Source organism: Mixophyes fleayi, chromosome 1 (assembly GCF_038048845.1).
Source record: "Mixophyes fleayi isolate aMixFle1 chromosome 1, aMixFle1.hap1, whole genome shotgun sequence".
Lineage (NCBI taxonomy): Eukaryota > Metazoa > Chordata > Amphibia > Anura > Limnodynastidae > Mixophyes > Mixophyes fleayi.
Genome location: NC_134402.1, coordinates 133,040,698 through 133,060,791, shown reverse-complemented (window position 1 = coordinate 133,060,791; position 20,094 = coordinate 133,040,698). Strand labels below are relative to the sequence as shown.

The 20,094-nt window shown below is 41.9% G+C and overlaps 1 protein-coding gene across 1 annotated transcript; it reads right to left on the bottom strand.

Annotated features, from left to right (window-relative positions):
• Nucleotides 1-4,367: 4,367 nt before the first annotated feature.
• GAR1 (GAR1 ribonucleoprotein) lies at nucleotides 4,368-11,927 on the bottom strand. The gene is made up of 7 exons (XM_075200575.1): nucleotides 11,833-11,927; nucleotides 9,347-9,573; nucleotides 7,602-7,756; nucleotides 6,839-6,898; nucleotides 6,231-6,384; nucleotides 5,030-5,116; nucleotides 4,368-4,855 (listed from the first exon to the last, which is right to left on the bottom strand). The coding sequence occupies exons 2-7, from the start codon at nucleotides 9,570-9,572 to the stop codon at nucleotides 4,845-4,847; spliced, it is 693 nt and encodes a 230-aa protein (XP_075056676.1). The 5' UTR covers nucleotide 9,573; nucleotides 11,833-11,927; the 3' UTR covers nucleotides 4,368-4,844.
• Nucleotides 11,928-20,094: the final 8,167 nt, after the last annotated feature.

Sequence of the window (20,094 nt, the reverse complement as noted above, 5' to 3'; positions counted from 1 at the left end):
TACAAAAGTGGTGTCCAAATACTTTTACGTGTAAAAGCCGAGCTGGAAGAAAACAGTAAGGCATTAGAGGAAAATGCATGTTCTGATTCAGAAATGATACAAATCCCTGTCTATCCATGAGTGCCATGTGTAATCTTGACCTTTCTGATAGTGTACCCATAAAGAAGGCCCCTTTCAGCATTTCTGCAGATGTGTGCATGAACAGCCCAAGTGTAGCCGGTGATACACAAATTCAGGATGCCACTTTGGAATTGCAACAGGATGAGGGAGATATTTGTGTAGCTGATGAGGATGATGTTGTTTGTGTAACTCCTGCACCAGTGGAAGCAGTTCTGGCACGTGATAAGAAGAAGTCCATTGTCATGCTTGGGCATAAGACCAAAAAATCTACTTGTTATGTGTGGAATTATTTTTACCCAAACAGACAACAGTTTAGACAACAGTTTAGACAACAGTTGTCTAGCCATTTGTAGCATTTGTAAAGCCAGTCAGTAGAGGTAGGGACCTTAACAATCTAGGAACCTCATCCATGTTATGCCATTTAAAGTGAGTTCATGGCAAGTTGTTGGGAAAATTGGAAACTTATACTAAAAAAAATAACAACAAGCAGCACAGCATCAGCTAGATCCAGACACCTGCAATCTACACCCACAACACCGTCCTCATCAATATCCTCAGTAGCGATCGGAGTTAGTCCTGCATCAAAGTTGCTAAGGCTAGATGACTCCTGAACTATCCTGGATTCCTCAGAAGAATTCTTGAGTGTTCGTCCCACTGCTGCTGCTGGGGGTGAATCTTCATCCCAGAAGCAGACCAAGAAGAAGACTGCTAATAGTTTATAACAATTGACTGTTAAACAATCCTTTGCAAGAGGAAGCAAGTATGAAACCTGTCATCCAGTCGCAAAGCGGATCACAGACGCCATGGCGACTATGTTAGTATTAGATCTGCGTCCGATATCCACTATTAATACAGCTGGTTTTAGACAGTTACTTGAGGTCTTGTGTCCCCGTTACCAAATTCCATCACAACACCATTTTACTAGAAAAGCTATACCTCGCCTCTACCAGAAGGTTCATAAAAATGTAATTATTGGGCTACAAAATGCCATTCTACCCAATGTACACTTAACCACAGATATGTGGACAAGCGGAACTGGGCAAATTATATATGACTGACAGCCCACTGGGTTGGTGATACGCCTTCACCAGCAGGAACAGCAGCAGCAAGTACCCAAGTACGTCATATTTTTCAGAAGTAGGCTTCTGTGTATCACCGGATTCACTAAAAGGCATACAACTGACAATCTGTTACAAGAACTAAGGGATGTCATTGCAACATGGCTTATCCCGCTTGGACTCTCCTCGGGTTAGGTTTCTGATACCACCAATATTGTGAGAACATTACAGCTGGCGAATTCCGTCACATTCCCTGTTTTGCTCACACAACAAACTTGGTGGTGCAGAGCTTTTTAAAAAAAATGACAGGGATGTGCAGGAGATGCTGTCTGTGGCCCGTAAAATATCTGGACATTTCCGGCATTCAGCAACAGCATGTAGGAGATTGCAGCAGCTACAAGAGCAATTCAATTTGCCCTGCCACCAACTGAAACAAGAGGCGGTGACAAGGTGGAATTCTCCCCTGTATATGTTTCTGCGGATGGAGGAACAGCGAAATGCCATCCCCGCTTACTCAACAAGCCATGACATTGGGAAAGGAGGGGGATGTATTTTACTCAAGCACAGTGTAGAATACTTTCCGTGTTGTGCAAGGTGCTGAAACCATTCGAAGTAGTCACCTGTGAAGTGAGTTCAGACACTGCTAGCTTGAGTCAAGTGAATCCCTTAATTAGACTTTAGAAAAAGCAGCTCGAGAAACTGAAGATGAAAAAAAGCAATTATGCTAAGTATGTTGGACTTGTAAAGTACTTTATTTGCTTCGCCAGGAACCAAGAGTTATCAAAATCTTAAAATGGGATCACTACATTTTGCAGACTGTGCTTGATCCTAGGTGTATGAGCTGTGTCTTCTCTATGTTTCCAACTGACCCAGATCTCAAGAGATGCAAGGAGCTCCTGGTGAGCAAGAGGACATCTCAAGTGTTACGTGATAGGACAGTGTCTCCTCCTTCAGTTTCTCACTCAACTGATGCTAGGGAAAAAAAACTTAGCTTTCCCAAGAGACCCAGGAATGATGTAGATGACTCAGCACAACATTTTGACATCTGGTCTGGTCTAAAAGAATTGACCAAAAAAACGTGACACCTCTGCCGTAACTCTACTTGATCCTACTATCAACATCCAAAGGATGGTAGAGGATTATTTTAGAGACAGCATAGAAATACACATCAGACAGTCCCTTTACATACTGGGAGGAAAAAAAGGGAATTTGGAGACTCATGTACCATCTTACTTTGCACTGCCAAGCCTGCCCACCCTCCAGTGTGTACTCGGAAAGAGTTTTCAGCACAGCCGGGAACCTTGTTAAGGAGGCTGCTTCCGGGAACATTGTCAGCAATCGGCGTAGGAGGCAACTTTCTCTAAATGTGTAATAGATGATGTTAATAAAAATTAACTTAAATTTCCACTAAGGCCTTTCCTGCCACTTACATCAAAGTACTGAGATTTCTGTAATTGTGGATTCCAGCAGTGATTAATGTGTGAGGATGATGTACAAACTGATAAGGATGAGGCTGAGGACAATATTTGCCACAGTAAAGTTCATTAACAGCACTGTTACCTTAGGTGCCTTAAGGCCATTGTTAGCTTGTTCTGTGGGGCCCCAAACAAACCAAGTACTTCAGCCTCAAAAGTGGCACTTTTATGGCTGATGTGCTTGGTTTGTTAAAGTGTGCATGTCCTTTTTAAGATCCAACATAAGGGTAGCTGAGAGGTCCTAAGGACAATTCCATCTTGCACCACTTTTCCTTTCAGCTACCACTGTGTGGCAATGTTACCTACATGTGCTATATACAGCTGTATGGTTTGCAAAAATCTTAGACACCCATTGATGATGCAGATGACTCAGCATAACATTTTGACATCTCGGGGTTAATGTATCATACCCCGTTTTTTTCAACTTGCCGGGAATCTACGAGTTGACAGCTAAAATTTAAAGCGGCGCTGGCTTGTTTAAATATTAGCTGTTAACTCGCCGATTACCGGCGAGTTGAAAAAACCGGGGTATGATACATTTACCCCCTGGTCTTTTCTACTATAAAAAGAATTGACCAGACTTAGTGACACCTGATCCTACTATCAACATCCAAAGAATGGTGGAGGATTATTTTTAATTTTTTGGAACGGTATAAAGACAACAGTTTTATTAACAAAGAACAACGTTGCTTGCAGAAGTAATGTAAGCATGGATGTATTACCTTCCACTTTGCTGCTGTTTCATCAGTATTGCACAAAGTGTTTGTAATCTGCACTTTATGGCAAAGGTACCCAACTATATTATAATTTTTTGGGAATTGGGGCTGATTCGAAGCGCAGTGATGGAACTTGCTTTTTGCTGTGAATTACAATGGCTCTTTTTATTGCATTGTCTGGCACCCTGGATTGGTCTAGGTCTCATAAAAGCACACATCTCAGTGGGTGGGGGAGGGGGTCAGCGCTCATCGCCATGTATTAGCATTAGCCATGTCACTTAGCATCCAGCCAGGTAGCTGCAGTCTTTGTTTGAAAGTGTATGAAAATAATATTGTGACCTGTGAGGTGGTCAAAATTTACTGGAAATGACTTGAAATTAGTATTATTAAGGTTAATAATAATGTAGGGGGGAGTAAAATTATGTGATTTTAGCAAATAAAAATAGGGATTTTAGAAAAAGAATACGGATCCAAAACCAAAACACACAAGGGCGATTTTGGTTAAACCAAAACACAAATTTAATCCAGATCCAGAACACGGGGTTCAGTGAACATCTCTACTTTACACGCAGGGTGGCTTCCAGGACCAATAACTTTGTAGGCAACAGCTTGTGGCCTGTTGGTCAGCATGGCCACACCATCTTTCAGGCACCATTTGAAATCTGTCTAACTAGAAGTGGAGTTTTGAAGGACACTTTCAATATGAACCACTCTCATAGCATCAAAATGTTTAGGATTTCAAACCTCCTCCAAAAATCCATTTGACTCCAGCATGTTTCATGGATAATTTTCATAACAAAAATATATTTCCACCCCCCCACCCCTCTTTTAAAGCCCCACAGATCTCAAGTAACAAGTGAAAACCCTGAACTGACGATCTAATGAGGCCAGGAAAAAAATAAATAGTGATGTGTTGGGGTACAGCAGAAACATGAATACAATGAAGGGATGGACCATTTACAGCAAACCGGTAGTTGTAAATAACTTCAAACACTTGCCCCGGTTCACGATTGTATTATAAATGCAAATTCATGTAAATTCATGTTGGCTTGGAAACATCAAGTGATACAAATTTGTCATTATATACAATATACTGTTAACAAGTTTAGAAGTCCACAGTTTTAATTACCAAAGACATTTGTTACCACTATGTTTTGATAAAATACCAATCAATTATATATATGTATAAAAAAAAACAAAAAAAAACAAAACGACTTTAGATAGGTGATAAAATAGGCATAGCTGCTTAAAAATGTTATCAAGGTTATGCAGATTAAAGACGACTGACTGAGGTCCATACAGTGTTCCTGACTGCATACATGCACTGGACAGAGCAGTAAATGCCAACAATGGTCCTCCTGTCTGCCAGTGTTAGTCCCAACTCCAAAACAAAATGAAGGCTGCATTTCCAATCATATATACCCCCAAGTCAAGAGAACTCTAACACCATCCAGCTCTGGATTTTACAACGCTCATCACCGGCCTCCTAGAAAACAGAAAAGTAAAAGGTGCTCATCAGTGAAGAGAAATATTATATAATAGTGAGAAACTTTAAGGGGTGCGATCATGAACAAAAAAAAATTAGAAATCAAGCGAGACTGTGTGTTACAGTGCATTCACATTCAGGAGATAAGCACATTGGAGCATCACATATACTCACCTCTGAAGCCACGGCCACCGCCGCCTCCTCTACCTCCCCTAAAACCACCACCTCCACCAAATCCTCCCCGTCCTCCTCGGAATCCTCCTTCAAAACAAAAGAGCACATCTTAGCATAATACAGAGACTGACATTTAATGAAAACAACTGTATACAGGAACTGTTGGAAATCAATGTGAAACCACTGTTGATTTTGGATTTGCAAGACATTTTCTTTGTAAATCTGCCGATTAGGAACCATGCTCCATTAAGTAGTTACCATATTTTACACTTTTTGCATTACAAATTTCTGAATATGGATCCTAAAATGGACAAAGGCCACAAGTAGAAACTTTGCGTATAATGAGCAAGACACCTGGACAATTTAATTTATTATAAGAAACGACATAGCAGTTACATGCGACCACATTAGCAGTGCGACATGCAAATACAAATCTCGTTGAATTGCGTTTGCATCGCACACAGGGAAAACAATTTATAAGCAATCCAGATTGATTTATTTGAATGATATTTTAATTAATTTTTTTTAACGTTGACTATAGACAACATTATGAACCTAATGTTCTATGGAGAAGTTATCCCCCCTCCAACCTCCTCAGTGCTGGTTATATTGTTCCATCTATATTGAAGTGCTTTGTCTATATATGGTCATTGTACTGTTTTACTCCGTTTTTCCATGTTATGTCGTATTGCATTCCCCCTGTATGGCGCTGTGGAGCATTTATGGCACCTTACAATTAAAAGATAATATGACTTAGACATAACAAGTACCTACCGTTTGCATCCATTGACACAGAGGAAAAGTAACAGTAAAAATTTAAACTTTTTAACCACACAAAAGAATAGCAATGCATCATTGTCGTTTATATTGCGTTACCAATTCCGCAGCACTGTACAGAGAATATTTTTTTTATCATTCACATCAGTCCCTTTCCCATTGGAGCTTACAGTCTAAATTCCTCAACACACACAGACTATGGTTAATTTGACAGCATCCAATGAACCTACTAGTATGTTTTTGGAATGTGGGAGGAAACCAGAGCACCCGGGGGAAAATTACGCAAACACTGGGAGAACAAACAAATTCACACAGATAAAGCCATGGTCAGAGTCAAACTCATGACCCCAGTGCTGTGAGGCAGAAGTGCTAACCACTGAGCTATTGTGCAGATGTTTACATAGGAAGAATACAAAATACATACCTCCACCCCTTCCTCCACCTCCTCTGCCACCACCTCTACCACGTCCAAACCCTCCTCTTCCTCCACCACGTCCACCTCTTGGGGGGCCTTTCTCACCAGGCGGCCGAGGGAGAAATCTTTGGAGTGGTAGCAGTTTTGCTGGGTCAATAAAAAACTGGACAACAAAAATAAAAAATAAACACATTTAGGTACAAACACTTAGCACTCTAAACACAAAATAAACAATGAAAAACAAACAAAACTGTACACCATTAACACGGATGAAAGTACTACAATAAAGATCATTTTTTACATTTGCACTGTGCATTATTTGCTGAATTAGAACAATATTTATGGTAAGTAAAAGCAACTGCACAATGGGGCAGTTTCAATTTATTGTGAGGTGACGCAACGCGTCTCAGATACAGTCGGCAGACACACATCACGTCTGAGCTTTTACTAAAATCTCAGATCGTTTTACCTCAATACGAGGGAAAAATGAGTGGATAATTCTGTACCGTACTAGCCGGCAACATCCGGTGGCACCTCTTTGGTAATTGAATCTGCCCTAGTGAGTCCATAATGAAATCTCAGTGTGTAAAAAAACAATAAAAATAGGCATTGCTTACCTTTTGTAACTTCTTAAATGATGAAGCTTTCATATTGTCAGACAGTTTAACAGAAAAATACTTTTGAGTGGTTAAGGAATATAAGCGAGAGACGTATATAAGACAGATATATAGAACGGTCACTATACTCTCCTATAGAATAATGGCATGCAAGAAGATAATAGACTGACTTCTCCACACATGCTTTGACCCCACTTGTTCACGTACCTGAACAGTTAATCTGCTCTAACATGTATGGTTTTTATCTACTTGTGTTCTCTAAATGGTTCTTGAAAAAGTGGAAATGCGAAACTCAGGAGGGACAGTAGCCCATAGGAATCACTGACACACATGAAGAAACACAAGCGTGCACAAAGTTTTTAACAAAACAGATTGTGAAAAGAGACAGTGTGAACTATACATGAGCACGTATGTTTTTAAAGTTTTACATCCGCTGGATGGATACATCCATCCAGCCCTTTTCTGGATATATCTTCCTCTATTGTGATTCTAGATATGAATCCTACCTTCAAATAAAATTTTCAATGTATAATCAATAAACATTTTTGAGTTTGCCTTATTTCTATGCATATTGGCAATTATTTATTTCCATGGAAGCTGCCATGCTGATTCAACATATTCAGTATACTAAACATCCATACACAACAGTACAAAACAGTCCATAAGAGAGGGAAATGAAAGAGAAAAATTGGAGAATTTTCTCAGCATTACCAAACTATTTAAGAACATAATCCATCAGGAGAATTATGTTTAGAAAGGATACAAAGTCTCTCAGCTGCCCAAATATTTCATCTACTTTTCCAATCTGCTCTTTGTTTTCCAGATAAATAGGGGCATTGAAATAAGGTACTTTATGCTCTTCGGTGATGCATCTACATACTAAATCATCTTCACAAGGATGCATGAACTCTCCAACCTCTGCAACAGAAAAATGATCGTTATACAAAATGTCTAGACACTGCCCAAGATCAGATAGACTGAACCTTACTTAACTATTTTACATGGGGGTTACTTTGTAGGTGATATATATAAAAAAAATATTGTTTCTAAGTATGTCAAAAGCTTATTGTTGCAATTCCACATAAAATAATAACTACCTGCAGCTAGCTATACTTTCATTTTTGGTTAAAAAAAACCAAAAACATGTTTGCACCATATAAGTAAATAATTTAATCTACAATAGTTTAAAGCAGTACTAGTATGTAGGGAGGGAGCAGAGCATTATAGCCTATCCCCCCTCTTCGGAGCTCGCTCAATGTAACAATCTACCCCCAAGACTCCGTGGATAGTCTCAAAGGCCTGACTGATAACTGGGGCTGTGACCCACTTTGGAACAGGGCGTGAGTGACAGAACCAATGAGAAGCAGAAATTGCAGATTTTCGCTGGTCCTCCCACTCCCATTTTAAAATGATTATCAAAAAAGTTCACAACTTTATGTTGTAATTCAGCTTCTTCTCCCCTAGCTATGCTAGGTCAGTACATGGAAACAGTAACCATCTGTTTATAGTAGTTCAAGGCCATCCAACTGGCAAGACAGCACACTAAGAATATCATTCTAGCTTTGCTGCCTACAGTACGCTGACCTTATGAATCCCTGGAGAGCTTTGTGGTGTGGTTTAAAATGTGTTTACGCCCGAGTTGTTAGAAGTTGGACAACACTGAAAAGAGTAGGTCACCACCTCACTGTTCTATTAGTATGAGAAAGTAGAACCAAGGCGAAAATATATAATACAGCGAAAGTAAGCATCAAAAGATCCTAAACGTTTACAGATGGGGCCTCACTGTTCACTTTATCTAAAAGGATGCATTTCCTCATTGGTTCCATATTAAAGGGTGGTCATGGCACATGTGCAATGAGGAGCCGCGTATACTTACACACTTCCCTGTGACACATTAGCTTTTATTACTTTCCACAACCCAGGGAAGGCACTTAAAAGGTGAATGATGGTAACGGGACACCATCTTTATATAAGCTTCTATACTTTAATAACCAACTGTACATATATTGAGCTTCGTATCGCTTTGTTACACTTTGGATTCAGCATAAATAGCTTTTAGAAGGAACACTAATCAGGAAAACTGTGTGTATCATTTGTTTAACTTTACATCTTTGTTGTAATCTATGCAGATAAAAAATGGTCAATGTTGATCTATGTTTTGTACCATTTAAAATAAAGTCCCTATTTTGTGATGCTACACATTTTCTCCCTCATTCAGTGTCTTGTAGCTTTTCACTGTAGTGCAAACAATCCATAGCTGCACTAATTAGCTGAAAGTGATCTTATAGCCTAGAAAATAGATCCAGGCTGAGCAAGTAGAATATTAGTTACCATCAATGAAACTTAACTATTTTACAAGACTATTTAGAGACCCAAAGTGATACAAATCAATGAAATAGGGAGAAAAAAAACAATAACTTTGTAAACTGTAGTGCTCAATTGTATGCACACTGCATATTATTTGGACATCATAATATAAACTTTTCACAATGTTTAAATACAACATACCAATAACATAATCTGGGGGTCCTTGATCATAGCCTCTATTAAAACCTCCACGTCCTCCACCTCCAAATCCACCTCGTCCAAAACCACCTCTTCCAAAACCGCCACGTCCTCCGCCGCCACCACGTCCTCCTCCGCCGCCACCACGACCTCCTCCGCCCCAACCCCCACCTCCTCCTCCTCCACCGCCGCCACCACGGTTAAAGCCTCCTCTGCCTCGGTAAGACATCCTGAACATAAATAAAAAAAAAAAAACATAATGCAATGGTTTGCAAGACATTATTTACAATGTATGTCATGATTTGCAGCAATGTTCGCAAGTTCAATTAAAAAAGTTATCTGTAATTGCTGACTATGTAAAGCTGGGTACACACTACAGGGTTTTCGTCCAATAATCGGCTCAATCAGCCGACATACGACCGCTCTTTCAAAAGTCGGGTCAGTGTGTGCAGTGACACAATGGTCGAAAGTCTGCACAAATGGACAATTGTCGCCTCATTTGGTTGGTCATACCGTTTAATATTTTCGTTCCAATCTGGTTTCCATTGTGTAGTGTGTTTAAACTTCCGACCGATCCACAACAGTGAGTACAAAATTACAGTCATTGCTCACGACAACATGGCTGTAAAAAAGTCGCTAAAGGGACGTCTGCTCTTCCCTTTATCGTCCTAAACAAGGCTAGTGTGTATGCAGTCCATGGACCGAGAGATCGGACCATCAATCGCATGTAAAATCGCTCGGCATAAAAAGTTGGTCTAAATTTCTGTAGTGTGTACCCAGCTTTACTTTTACAAACAACTACAAATGTTATCAGTGTGTATCAAACCAGTAGTCTTAGATAACAAAAGAAATCCATGTATTTTATTCCTATCAACATGTACACTGAAGAGTATTCTGTTCCAGAAAGTAGCATAATATTTAAAGACAATCCAAAATGAAAGGTATAAACAAAATTAAATAAACAATATAGCATAATTATATATTACATAAATATCTAATTATATTATTAGCTTATATAGTGGCATACTTGTTTAGGTCTAGTTTTCATGCCTGCCCTCTAGGATCTGGTGATGTTTACAGCAGGCTGGCAAGCACCCTTATCTACCGAAAGTCTCCCAGACAATCGGGGAGAGTAGGCAATTTTTCTTTATATATTCAAACAACCCTATGATTCCCAAACCAATATTGCTTGATCAATATAGCCCCTCTGCACTCTGGTTGGACCAACATGCAACCTGTGACAGTTAATCTCATTTATCAAACTCATAGGGGCGTATTCAATTGTCCGGGGAAACGCCGAAAATCCCGCGGTCCGCGCATGATTACCGTTATTGCGGTAATCGTGCATGGAAAAACAGTTAATACGGTAATTTACTTGCTGGATTTCAGCTCGCAGCTCCCTGAGCTGAAATCCAGCTAGATTTTACCGTATTGAATGTAATAGTTTTAACGTCGCGGGACTTTTTAACAATTGAATATGCCCCATATTGTCCTATAGATTGTAAGCCTGCGAGTAGAACACGCTTACTTTTTTTTTATTTGTTAATAGTCGGTCTTGTTTTATTACGGTGTTTGTCCTCAACTGTAAAGTGATGTAGTATGCTGGCAAAACCAATGTTTTTGTTATGTTTTATTCACTGAGGTGGCTTGTTTATGTATAGTTCAGTAAAATGATTAAATATAAAGATGTAGTTTAATATTATAAAACATCACAAGAGGCTAGAGTGAGCTTCTTATTCAAAAACTATTTTTAAAGGGTTAAACTAAATTGGATCGCTGATTTCACATTAGATTAACACTAAAAGGTGTCCCTTACACAAACTGCAATTTTATTTAGCCTGGTCGGGCATGGGTTAGGACATGAAATAAGGTGGAAAAGTTGGCAATCACCAGATCTTATTTTGAATAAGTAGCTGTAGTTTTGCAAGGGTTAAATCCTGTTGGCCCACAAATTTGATAGTGGGATTCAATAGTGGGTGGTTAGTTACAAACAACCTAATTGTCTTTTGCCTGGCCCAACATCACGTTGGGCATGAAACGTAAGTGTTTTGCAGAATGTTGGAGAACATGTCTGTACAGATTCATGTTTTAGCCATAACAGAAGCAACAGTGATGAAACAAAGTATACTTTATAGTTGAAATGAACACAAACCCAACCAACATGCTCCTTTCCGTCCATCTGCTATAAAACGCTCTGTTCCAAACGTCCCACTCAATGCAGTTATCTAGGGTGAATTAATGTCTTACAAGAACAAGCTTCTCCTCAATTCAGTCAGCACATGTAATTGCAATAACACATGAAGTGGGAAGACCGGCAGCATAGCGTTTACTAACGGATGGAAGGAATCACGTCTGCTAATTCCCTAAGATGATACCAGTGTTCCATACAAACGTTTAATGAATGACCAGGATCACTATGCCGTAAATGATATATGTTTAATATATTACCTAGATACATTGCTGCCCAGTGTAACATCTATATCACTTACCTCCTGCCTCGTTGTGTGCCGCAGCCGCGATCTCCTCGCCAACACGTGGGGCTGGCTCTGGTCACATCCGGCGCGTTCTGATTACGTCATCACAATCAACTAAAAACTTTCTTGAAGCCAAAATGTAATGATAGTTTCGCTCTGCAATGCTGTTAATATTTTCATTATATGATTACAATTGTCGAAATTTGTGTTTAATAATTTGTTAGGAATGAAGCTGAAGGAATGAGAGATCATGAGCAATGTAGCCACACATAAAGGATATGGCAATTGTTCAGATCTTATTTAAAACTTAAATTTTTAAATTGTCGTAGCCTAGTTTTACAGAGGCACAATTTCTAATCTTTGCTTAGGTACATACTATATCTCTTTACTTTCTACTTGTTTCTCTTGGAGCAGATGTGTGTATGGTGTAATAGCTAAATGTGGCTTTTTGACTATATTCATTATTAGGGGCTAGATTTACTAAACTGCAGGTTTGGAAAAGTGGAGATGTTGCCTATAGCAACCAATCAGATTCTAGCTTTCATTTATTTAGTGCATTCTACAAAATGACAGCTAGAATCTGATTGGTTGCTATAGGCAACATCTCCACTTTTTCAAAGCCGCAGTTTAGTAAATATACCCCTAGCTGTTTATGGGCGTTGTAGTCTTTGTTGCTGTCTGTAGTGATAAATTTTATGAACATGCAAATCAAAAGGTCTTTTTGTGGGCCATATTGGTGAATTTAACAAAACATCTTTTTATAATAACTCTTAAAGCATCTCTGGCAATTTAAAATGTTGGGACTTAGGTGTGCAAATAAACAATAACATAGTATATTGTATATACTAAAACAAAGGAAATATTGCAGAGCCTTATTATTGACAAGCTGCATAACTATAGTTTATATTTTATTTTGTATGCTGTTTATTTATAATCAAAGGCATTACATACTGAGAATATGTATGAGTAATTATATGGGGGTAGGTAGCAGTCAATATAGATGAATAATAAAGATCCAAATCTCTGACTTAAATAATTTTATTGTCATGTTCATGGTGTGATTAATAGCCTGGTGATTTATAGAACAGAGTAAAGGGTGAGAAAAAAGGTGGGGTGTTTAACTCAGGAGGGAGACAGAGTTCGGTAGATCGGGAGAGATATGAATGGGAGATGTGATGGGCATTGGGAAGCCTCTGTGTTAGTAGTTTTGCCAACCGCGCATGGGTAAGAGTGTGGTGAGTTTTATTTGTTTGGGGAAACCAGCTAATTATATGGTCTTATTTCCAGTATTTCCTGAATGTTTGTCTCAAAAAGGTATCTGATGGAAATAATTAGTGAACTAACTACCAGGAGCACACTGAGAGGGACCTGAACTACCCTAAGTTGGCGGTACACATGCCCAGAGCCTGGAGTCTTACCTGACACCGGAGTTTACCAGGGACCCCTGCAAGGAAGTATATACTTGTCTGTGTGTACCACGCAGGTCACAGCCCCTCGGGTGGTCTTAGGCATAGTTTGTATGTGGGATGAGTTAGTATTTTTACTAGCACAGAACAATATGTAGCGTTGTAAGGACTGGATGTGCAGAACTCAGGGAAAATAATGCCAGGTAGCTAATGCAGACACAGTGGAACTAACTTGGAAAATGCAGCACAGAAGAGTCAACTGTCAACTGAGAAATAATCAGAATCAGGAAATGCACAGGGGACCCAGAAAATCACTGCAGTAATATATTAACAGAGATACATGCTCTGGCCATAGAGGTGTACAGAGGGAGATTAAATACTGTGGCTGAACGTGCAAGGGGCAGGGAGGAGGTACGAGTGGTTACGTGACCGCATGTATATTAGGATGGTGTGCATCCAAGGTGGAGCCCAGAAGTGCTTGATCCTGGTAAGTCCAGTGTGTGACAAATTGTCAGCTGCTGGGAATCTTATTGTACAATATATTTACTGTTCTTCCAAGAATAGTTAAGATGGCCACACACACATAATAATTCTGATGTTCAGCCTCGGGTACAGGATGATTGTCTAACTTAGCCACCTACATGTGTGTACAAATTGTACAGAGGTCCTGGCGCTCAGCATTTGAGCCAAGTAGCTGGACCACAAGAGGAATCAATTGGGAAATTGATATTATTAACCTTTTTAGGGTGCCACATCATCATCATTTATTTATATAGCGCCACTAATTCTACAGCACTGTTGTAACAGATTCTGGATACTATATTACTAATCTTGATTAGCGCTGGCTTACCTGAGGTGCGGAGTCTAACGATCTCCCCGGTGTTCACCAAGAACCGCCGCAAGGCGGGGTGGGCTTCGCTGCCAGGAGTCGCAGGTCGCGGTCCCCAGGTTCGCCTCAAGATGTAGTACAGCGGAGTGAAGCGGTGGTAGCGGAGTCAACAAGCCGGTTCGGTACACAGGACTGGAGTCAGGCAGAATCAGAAGGCAACTCGGAGTCAACAAGCCAGGTTCGGTACACGGGTCACAAAAATAGGAGAATGGTCAGCAAGCCGGGTCGGTACACAGGGATTAGAGAGCCAGGGAAGTCAAACAGGCAGAGATCAGCACACAGGAGACACTGGAAACAGGAAGACACTGCAATCCACGAAGAGCAGGAGCCAGGAACAGGTAAGTGTTGCTCTGACACTCAGCGAGTGTCAGAGTGAGGTTTTTATACAGAAGGGGATTCAAAATCCCCGCCTCTAGGTTGTGGTCATGTGACCGCCTCCGGGTGCGGTCACATGGTCCTGAATGCGGAAGTGCGGCTGGACGGAGCGGCGGGGATAAGGTAAGTCCGTAACAGTACCCCCTGCCATAAAGGTGGACTCCGAACACCTAATAGGGTTTCAAAGGAAATTTTTTATGGAAGGATTTAAGTAGACGGGGAGCATGTAGGTCAATGGCTCTTACCCATGAGCGCTCCTCAGGGCCGTAACCCTTCCAATCCACCAAGAACTGTATGGCACCTTGAACTTTACGAGAATCTAGGATAGTTTTAATCTCGTATTCAACTTGATCCCGATCCACAGCAGGAGGAGGAGTTCTGGATGAGGTGGAGAATCTGTTGGTTACCATCGGTTTTAACAAGGAGACATGGAAGACATTGGGTATGCGTAAGGAGGGAGGCAGACTCAATCTAAAGGCTACGGGATTAATAATCTCAGATATAGTAAATGGGCCAATAAACTTGGGAGCAAATTTTTTACTGGGAACCTTTAAACGAATGTTCTGGGTGGATAGCCATACCCTGTCACCAACTGCAAAACTTGGAGTCATTCTTCTCCTTTTATCGTAGAATTTTTTGGAACGAGTAGTTGCTTGTTTTAAGTTTGTCTTGGTTTGTTCCCAAATATCAGAGAAGTTACGAACCAGAGAGTCCACTGCTGGAACTTCAGAAGATGAGACTTGAGAGAAGGTGGGTAGTCTAGGATGGCAGCCATACAGAACAAAAAAGGGGGAGTTAGAGATGGCCTCATGAAAATGGTTGTTATGGGCGAACTCGGCCCAAGGGAGAAGGTCCACCCAGTTGTCTTGGTTACTAGAGATAAATATTCTTAGAAACTTCTCTAATTCTTGGTTGGTTCTCTCAGTAGCCCCATTGGACTGGGGATGATATGCGGAAGAGAAGTCAAGCTTAATCCCGGATTTATTGCAAAAAGACCGCCAAAATTTTGATATGAATTGTGATCCCCTATCGGAGACAATATGTTGAGGACAGCCATGGAGGCGAAATATTTCTTTAATAAAAATATCGGCTAAGGAGGAGGAAGAAGGAAGGCCTTTGAGAGCAATAAAGTGAGCTGTTTTAGAGAAGCGATCCGTGACCACAAGCACTGCAGTACAGGATTTGGAAGGGGGAAGGTCCGTGATAAAATCCATGGAGATCTGTGACCAAGGGTAATCAGGAATGGGTAATGGGAGCAAGCATCCATAAGGCTTCTTCCTAGAGGTCTTGTGTTGAGCACATTTGGAACAAGCAGCAACAAATCTCTTCACATCCTCCAGCAAGGAAGGCCACCAGTAGCTTCGGGACAATAAGTCCCAGGTCTTGCGAATGCCGGCATGCCCAGAGAAGAGTGAGTGATGAGCCCAGTGAAGGAGCCGGGTGCGTAGATGTGGCAAGATGAATGTTTTGCCTGGAGGACAGCCCTTTTTCAGGTGTGTAGCTGCCAATACTTGACATGGATTTACAATGAATTTCTTATCTTCCGAGGATTCCATGTCAGCTGGATCAAAAGAGCGAGATAAGGCGTCTGCCTTCGTGTTCTTAGATCCTGAGTGAAAAGTGATGTTGAAATCAAAGCGTGAGAAGAATAAGGACCACCTTGCTTGTCGAGGATTTAGACATCGGGCAGTGCGTAAGTAAAGCAAATTCTTATGGTCGGTATATATGGTGATAGGGAATTGCGCTCCTTCTAGTAAATGTCTCCATTCGGAGAGAGCCAATTTGATGGCCAGGAGCTCTTTGTCGCCAATCCCATAATTCCTCTCAGCAGGTAAAAAGCGACGGGAAAAGAATCCGCAGGGATGAAGTTTTCCAGAAGGACCTCGCTGTGATAGTACGGCTCCTGTGCCAACAGAAGAGGCATCTACCTCCAGGACAAAGGGACGAGAACAATCTGGCTGTTGAAGAATGGGTGCGGATGAAAAGAGAGACTTTAATAATATAAAGGCTTGGATAGCCTCAGAGGACCAAATACCAGCATCAGCAGATTTGCGGGTCAATGCTGTGATGGGAGCCACGAGAGAGGAGTACCCCTTGATAAATTGACGATAATAGTTGGAGAATCCTAGGAAGTGTTGAGTGGCTTTAAGGCCTGAAGGTTGGGGCCAGTCAAGTATGGCTTTCAATTTTGTGGGATCCATCTGTAGACCGGTGCCCGAAATAATATATCCCAGGAAGGGAATTTGTCTCTGCTCGAAGGTGCATTTCTCCAATTTGCAAAATAACTGATTTTTTCGGATACGAGAGAGGACCTCCAATACATGAGTACGATGAGATGCTAGATCTTGAGAAAAGATGAGAATGTCGTCCAAGTAGATGACTACAGATTGGTACAAGAGGTCTTGAAACAGCTCATTCATAAAGCTCTGAAATATGGCTGGGGCATTGCATAGCCCGAAAGGCATGACCAGATATTCAAAGTGGCCGTCTCGGGTGTTAAACGCCGTCTTCCATTCATCCCCCTCCTTAATGCGTATAAGGTTATACGCTCCTCTGAGGTCAAGTTTAGAAAAGATGGTGGCACCCTTGATCCGGTCAAATAGTTCAGAAATCAGTGGCAGTGGATACCGATTTTTAATGGTAATGGCATTCAGGCCTCTGTAATCAATGCAAGGGCGGAGGCCCCCATCTTTCTTTTTTACGAAGAAGAAGCCAGCCCCAGCTGGGGAGGCAGACTTGCGGATGAAGCCCCTGTTTAGATTTTCTTGGATGTACTCCTCCATAGCCTTAGATTCCGGGAGGGAAAGGGGGTAAACACGGCCCCTGGGAATGGGTTTACCAGGTATCAGATCAATGCCACAGTCCCAGATTCTGTGAGGAGGAAGTCTAGTGGCCTCTTGTTGACAGAAAACATCAGAGAAGGTTTGGTATGGCTCAGGCAGGAGAGTCACAGGAAATTCTTGGGTACGTCTGGGACTATTCGGGGGAACCACTCTCTGTAGGCAGCGAGAGAAGCAGGACTGTCCCCAGGACAATATGTGACCAGATTTCCAGTCCAAGGTGGGAGAGTGGGCACGAAACCAAGGAAGTCCTAGGATGACTGGGTTGGTAGATCTCTGTATTACTAGAAAAGAAATCTTCTCCCGATGAAGTGCTCCTATCTGAAGTAGAAGAGGAATAGTGCGTACCAAGATGGACCCCTCAGGGATTCTTCCCCCATCAATGGCCATCAGAGAGATGGGTTGTTCCAAGGCTTGTGTGGGAATAGCGAATTGTTTAACTACTGTGGCAGAAATGAAATTTCCTGCGGCTCCGGAATCTAGAAGAGCCGACTGCGGGAAGGTCTTTTGTCCTAACTGAAGGGAAATGGGAATAGACAGGCAATCATTACTATTGGGAACTGACTGACACTGAGAAAAGAGGCCCAACGACACAGCTCCAGAACTCGTTAGGCCCTGTCGTTTCCCGAGCGTTTGGGACAAGAACTCAGAAGATGGCCACTCTCTCCACAATATAAACACAACTTGTTCCGAAATCTCCTCTCCCTCTCTTCGGCTGATAGGCGGGTCCTCCCAAGTTGCATGGGCTCTTCAGGGGGAAGAACAGGGGTTTGGAAGTTGGGGGCCAAGCGAATCATGCTACGCCGCGACTGTTCCTTCTCGGAATTACGTTCCTTGAAACGCAAATCAACTTTGACACAGAGGGAGATAATGTCGTCCAAAGACGTAGGGAGTTCCTGGGATACCAACTCGTCTTTGATTCGGTCTGAAAGGCCCTGCCAGAATGTAGCTACTAGAGCCTCATCGTTCCAGCGAAGTTCAGAGGCCATGGTTCTGAAGTGGACCGCATACTGCCCCACAGACTGGTTTCCCTGGCGGAGACGTAGTAAGCCGGAAGCGGCATTGGACACCCTTCCTGGCTCATCAAATATTTTCTTGAAGGTGGACAAGAAGAGGTTGAAGTTATGTAGAATGGGGTCGTCCCTCTCCCATAAGGGGGAAGCCCATGCTAAAGCTTGACCGGACAATAACGAAATCACATAGGCCACTTTCGTTTTTCCGGAGGGGAAGTTCCCAGGTAGAAGCTCGAATTGTATGGAGCATTGATTTAAAAATCCTCTGCAATTTTTAGGGTCTCCATCGAACTTAGGTGGGTTAGGTAACCGTAGCTGCGAGGAAGAAGCTGCTGCTGCGGCCTGAGGTACAGGGGCCACTGCCGGCCCAGGTGATCCACCAGCCACTAGGGTGTTCTGGACAACATCCAAGCGAGTGGATAGACTATTGAGGAATTCTAAAAGTTGCTCTTGGTTAGCTTCTTGTTTATCCATCCTTCCTACTAAATGCTCCAACAGATCTTTAGCTGTGGTATCCATGGTCAGAGCAAACTGTAACAGATTCTGGATACTATATTACTAATCTTGATTAGCGCTGGCTTACCTGAGGTGCGGAGTCTAACGATCTCCCCGGTGTTCACCAAGAACCGCCGCAAGGCGGGGTGGGCTTCGCTGCCAGGAGTCGCAGGTCGCGGTCCCCAGGTTCGCCTCAAGATGTAGTACAGCGGAGTGAAGCGGTGGTAGCGGAGTCAACAAGCCGGTTCGGTACACAGGACTGGAGTCAGGCAGAATCAGAAGGCAACTCGGAGTCAACAAGCCAGGTTCGGTACACGGGTCACAAGAATAGGAGAATGGTCAGCAAGCCGGGTCGGTACACAGGGATTAGAGAGCCAGGGAAGTCAAACAGGCAGAGATCAGCACACAGGAGACACTGGAAACAGGAAGACACTGCAATCCACGAAGAGCAGGAGCCAGGAACAGGTAAGTGTTGCTCTGACACTCAGCGAGTGTCAGAGTGAGGTTTTTATACAGAAGGGGATTCAAAATCCCCGCCTCTAGGTTGTGGTCATGTGACCGCCTCCGGGTGCGGTCACATGGTCCTGAATGCGGAAGTGCGGCTGGACGGAGCGGCGGGGATAAGGTAAGTCCGTAACAACTGTACAGAGAATGCACTCATATAAGTCCCTGCCCCATGGGAGCTTACAGTCTAAATTCCCTAACATACACAGGCAGACAAACACAGAGTAGGGCATTTGTCAGCTAAGTAACATGATGTAGACAACCTTACACCATTAACAACAGTGTCCTGGAGCATAATTTTTATGACTATTTGTACATTATGAAAGTCAATAAAAATATTTTTCATAAAACCTTGCTTGTTTTCAATTTTAAAAACAGTAGATTAAACATGCAATCAATCAATAAAATGCATATTTTAAATGGTATCTCAATTCATCATCATAAGAACACGAAAAAACTTAAAAAATTCACTTCAAATACAGTACATATATAAGAATGTATAAGTATATTAAACATATATAACCCCTTGTCACTGTTTGTCGTTCTGGTGGTACGTACGTGGGTAATGCTTTTCCTCACTTACACATTCTTTTCTGCCGTAGCTAGCTCTTGGGCGTTGGCATAAGTGACCAGAAGGACATAGCACATGCCAGTTTTACAGCAATGTCTGTTAAGTTTGGACACAGGTGTTGCATGTAATAGTTGTCGTAGTAAGTTGGGCACCAAACCATCTCTAGTCCAGTACAATACTTTGG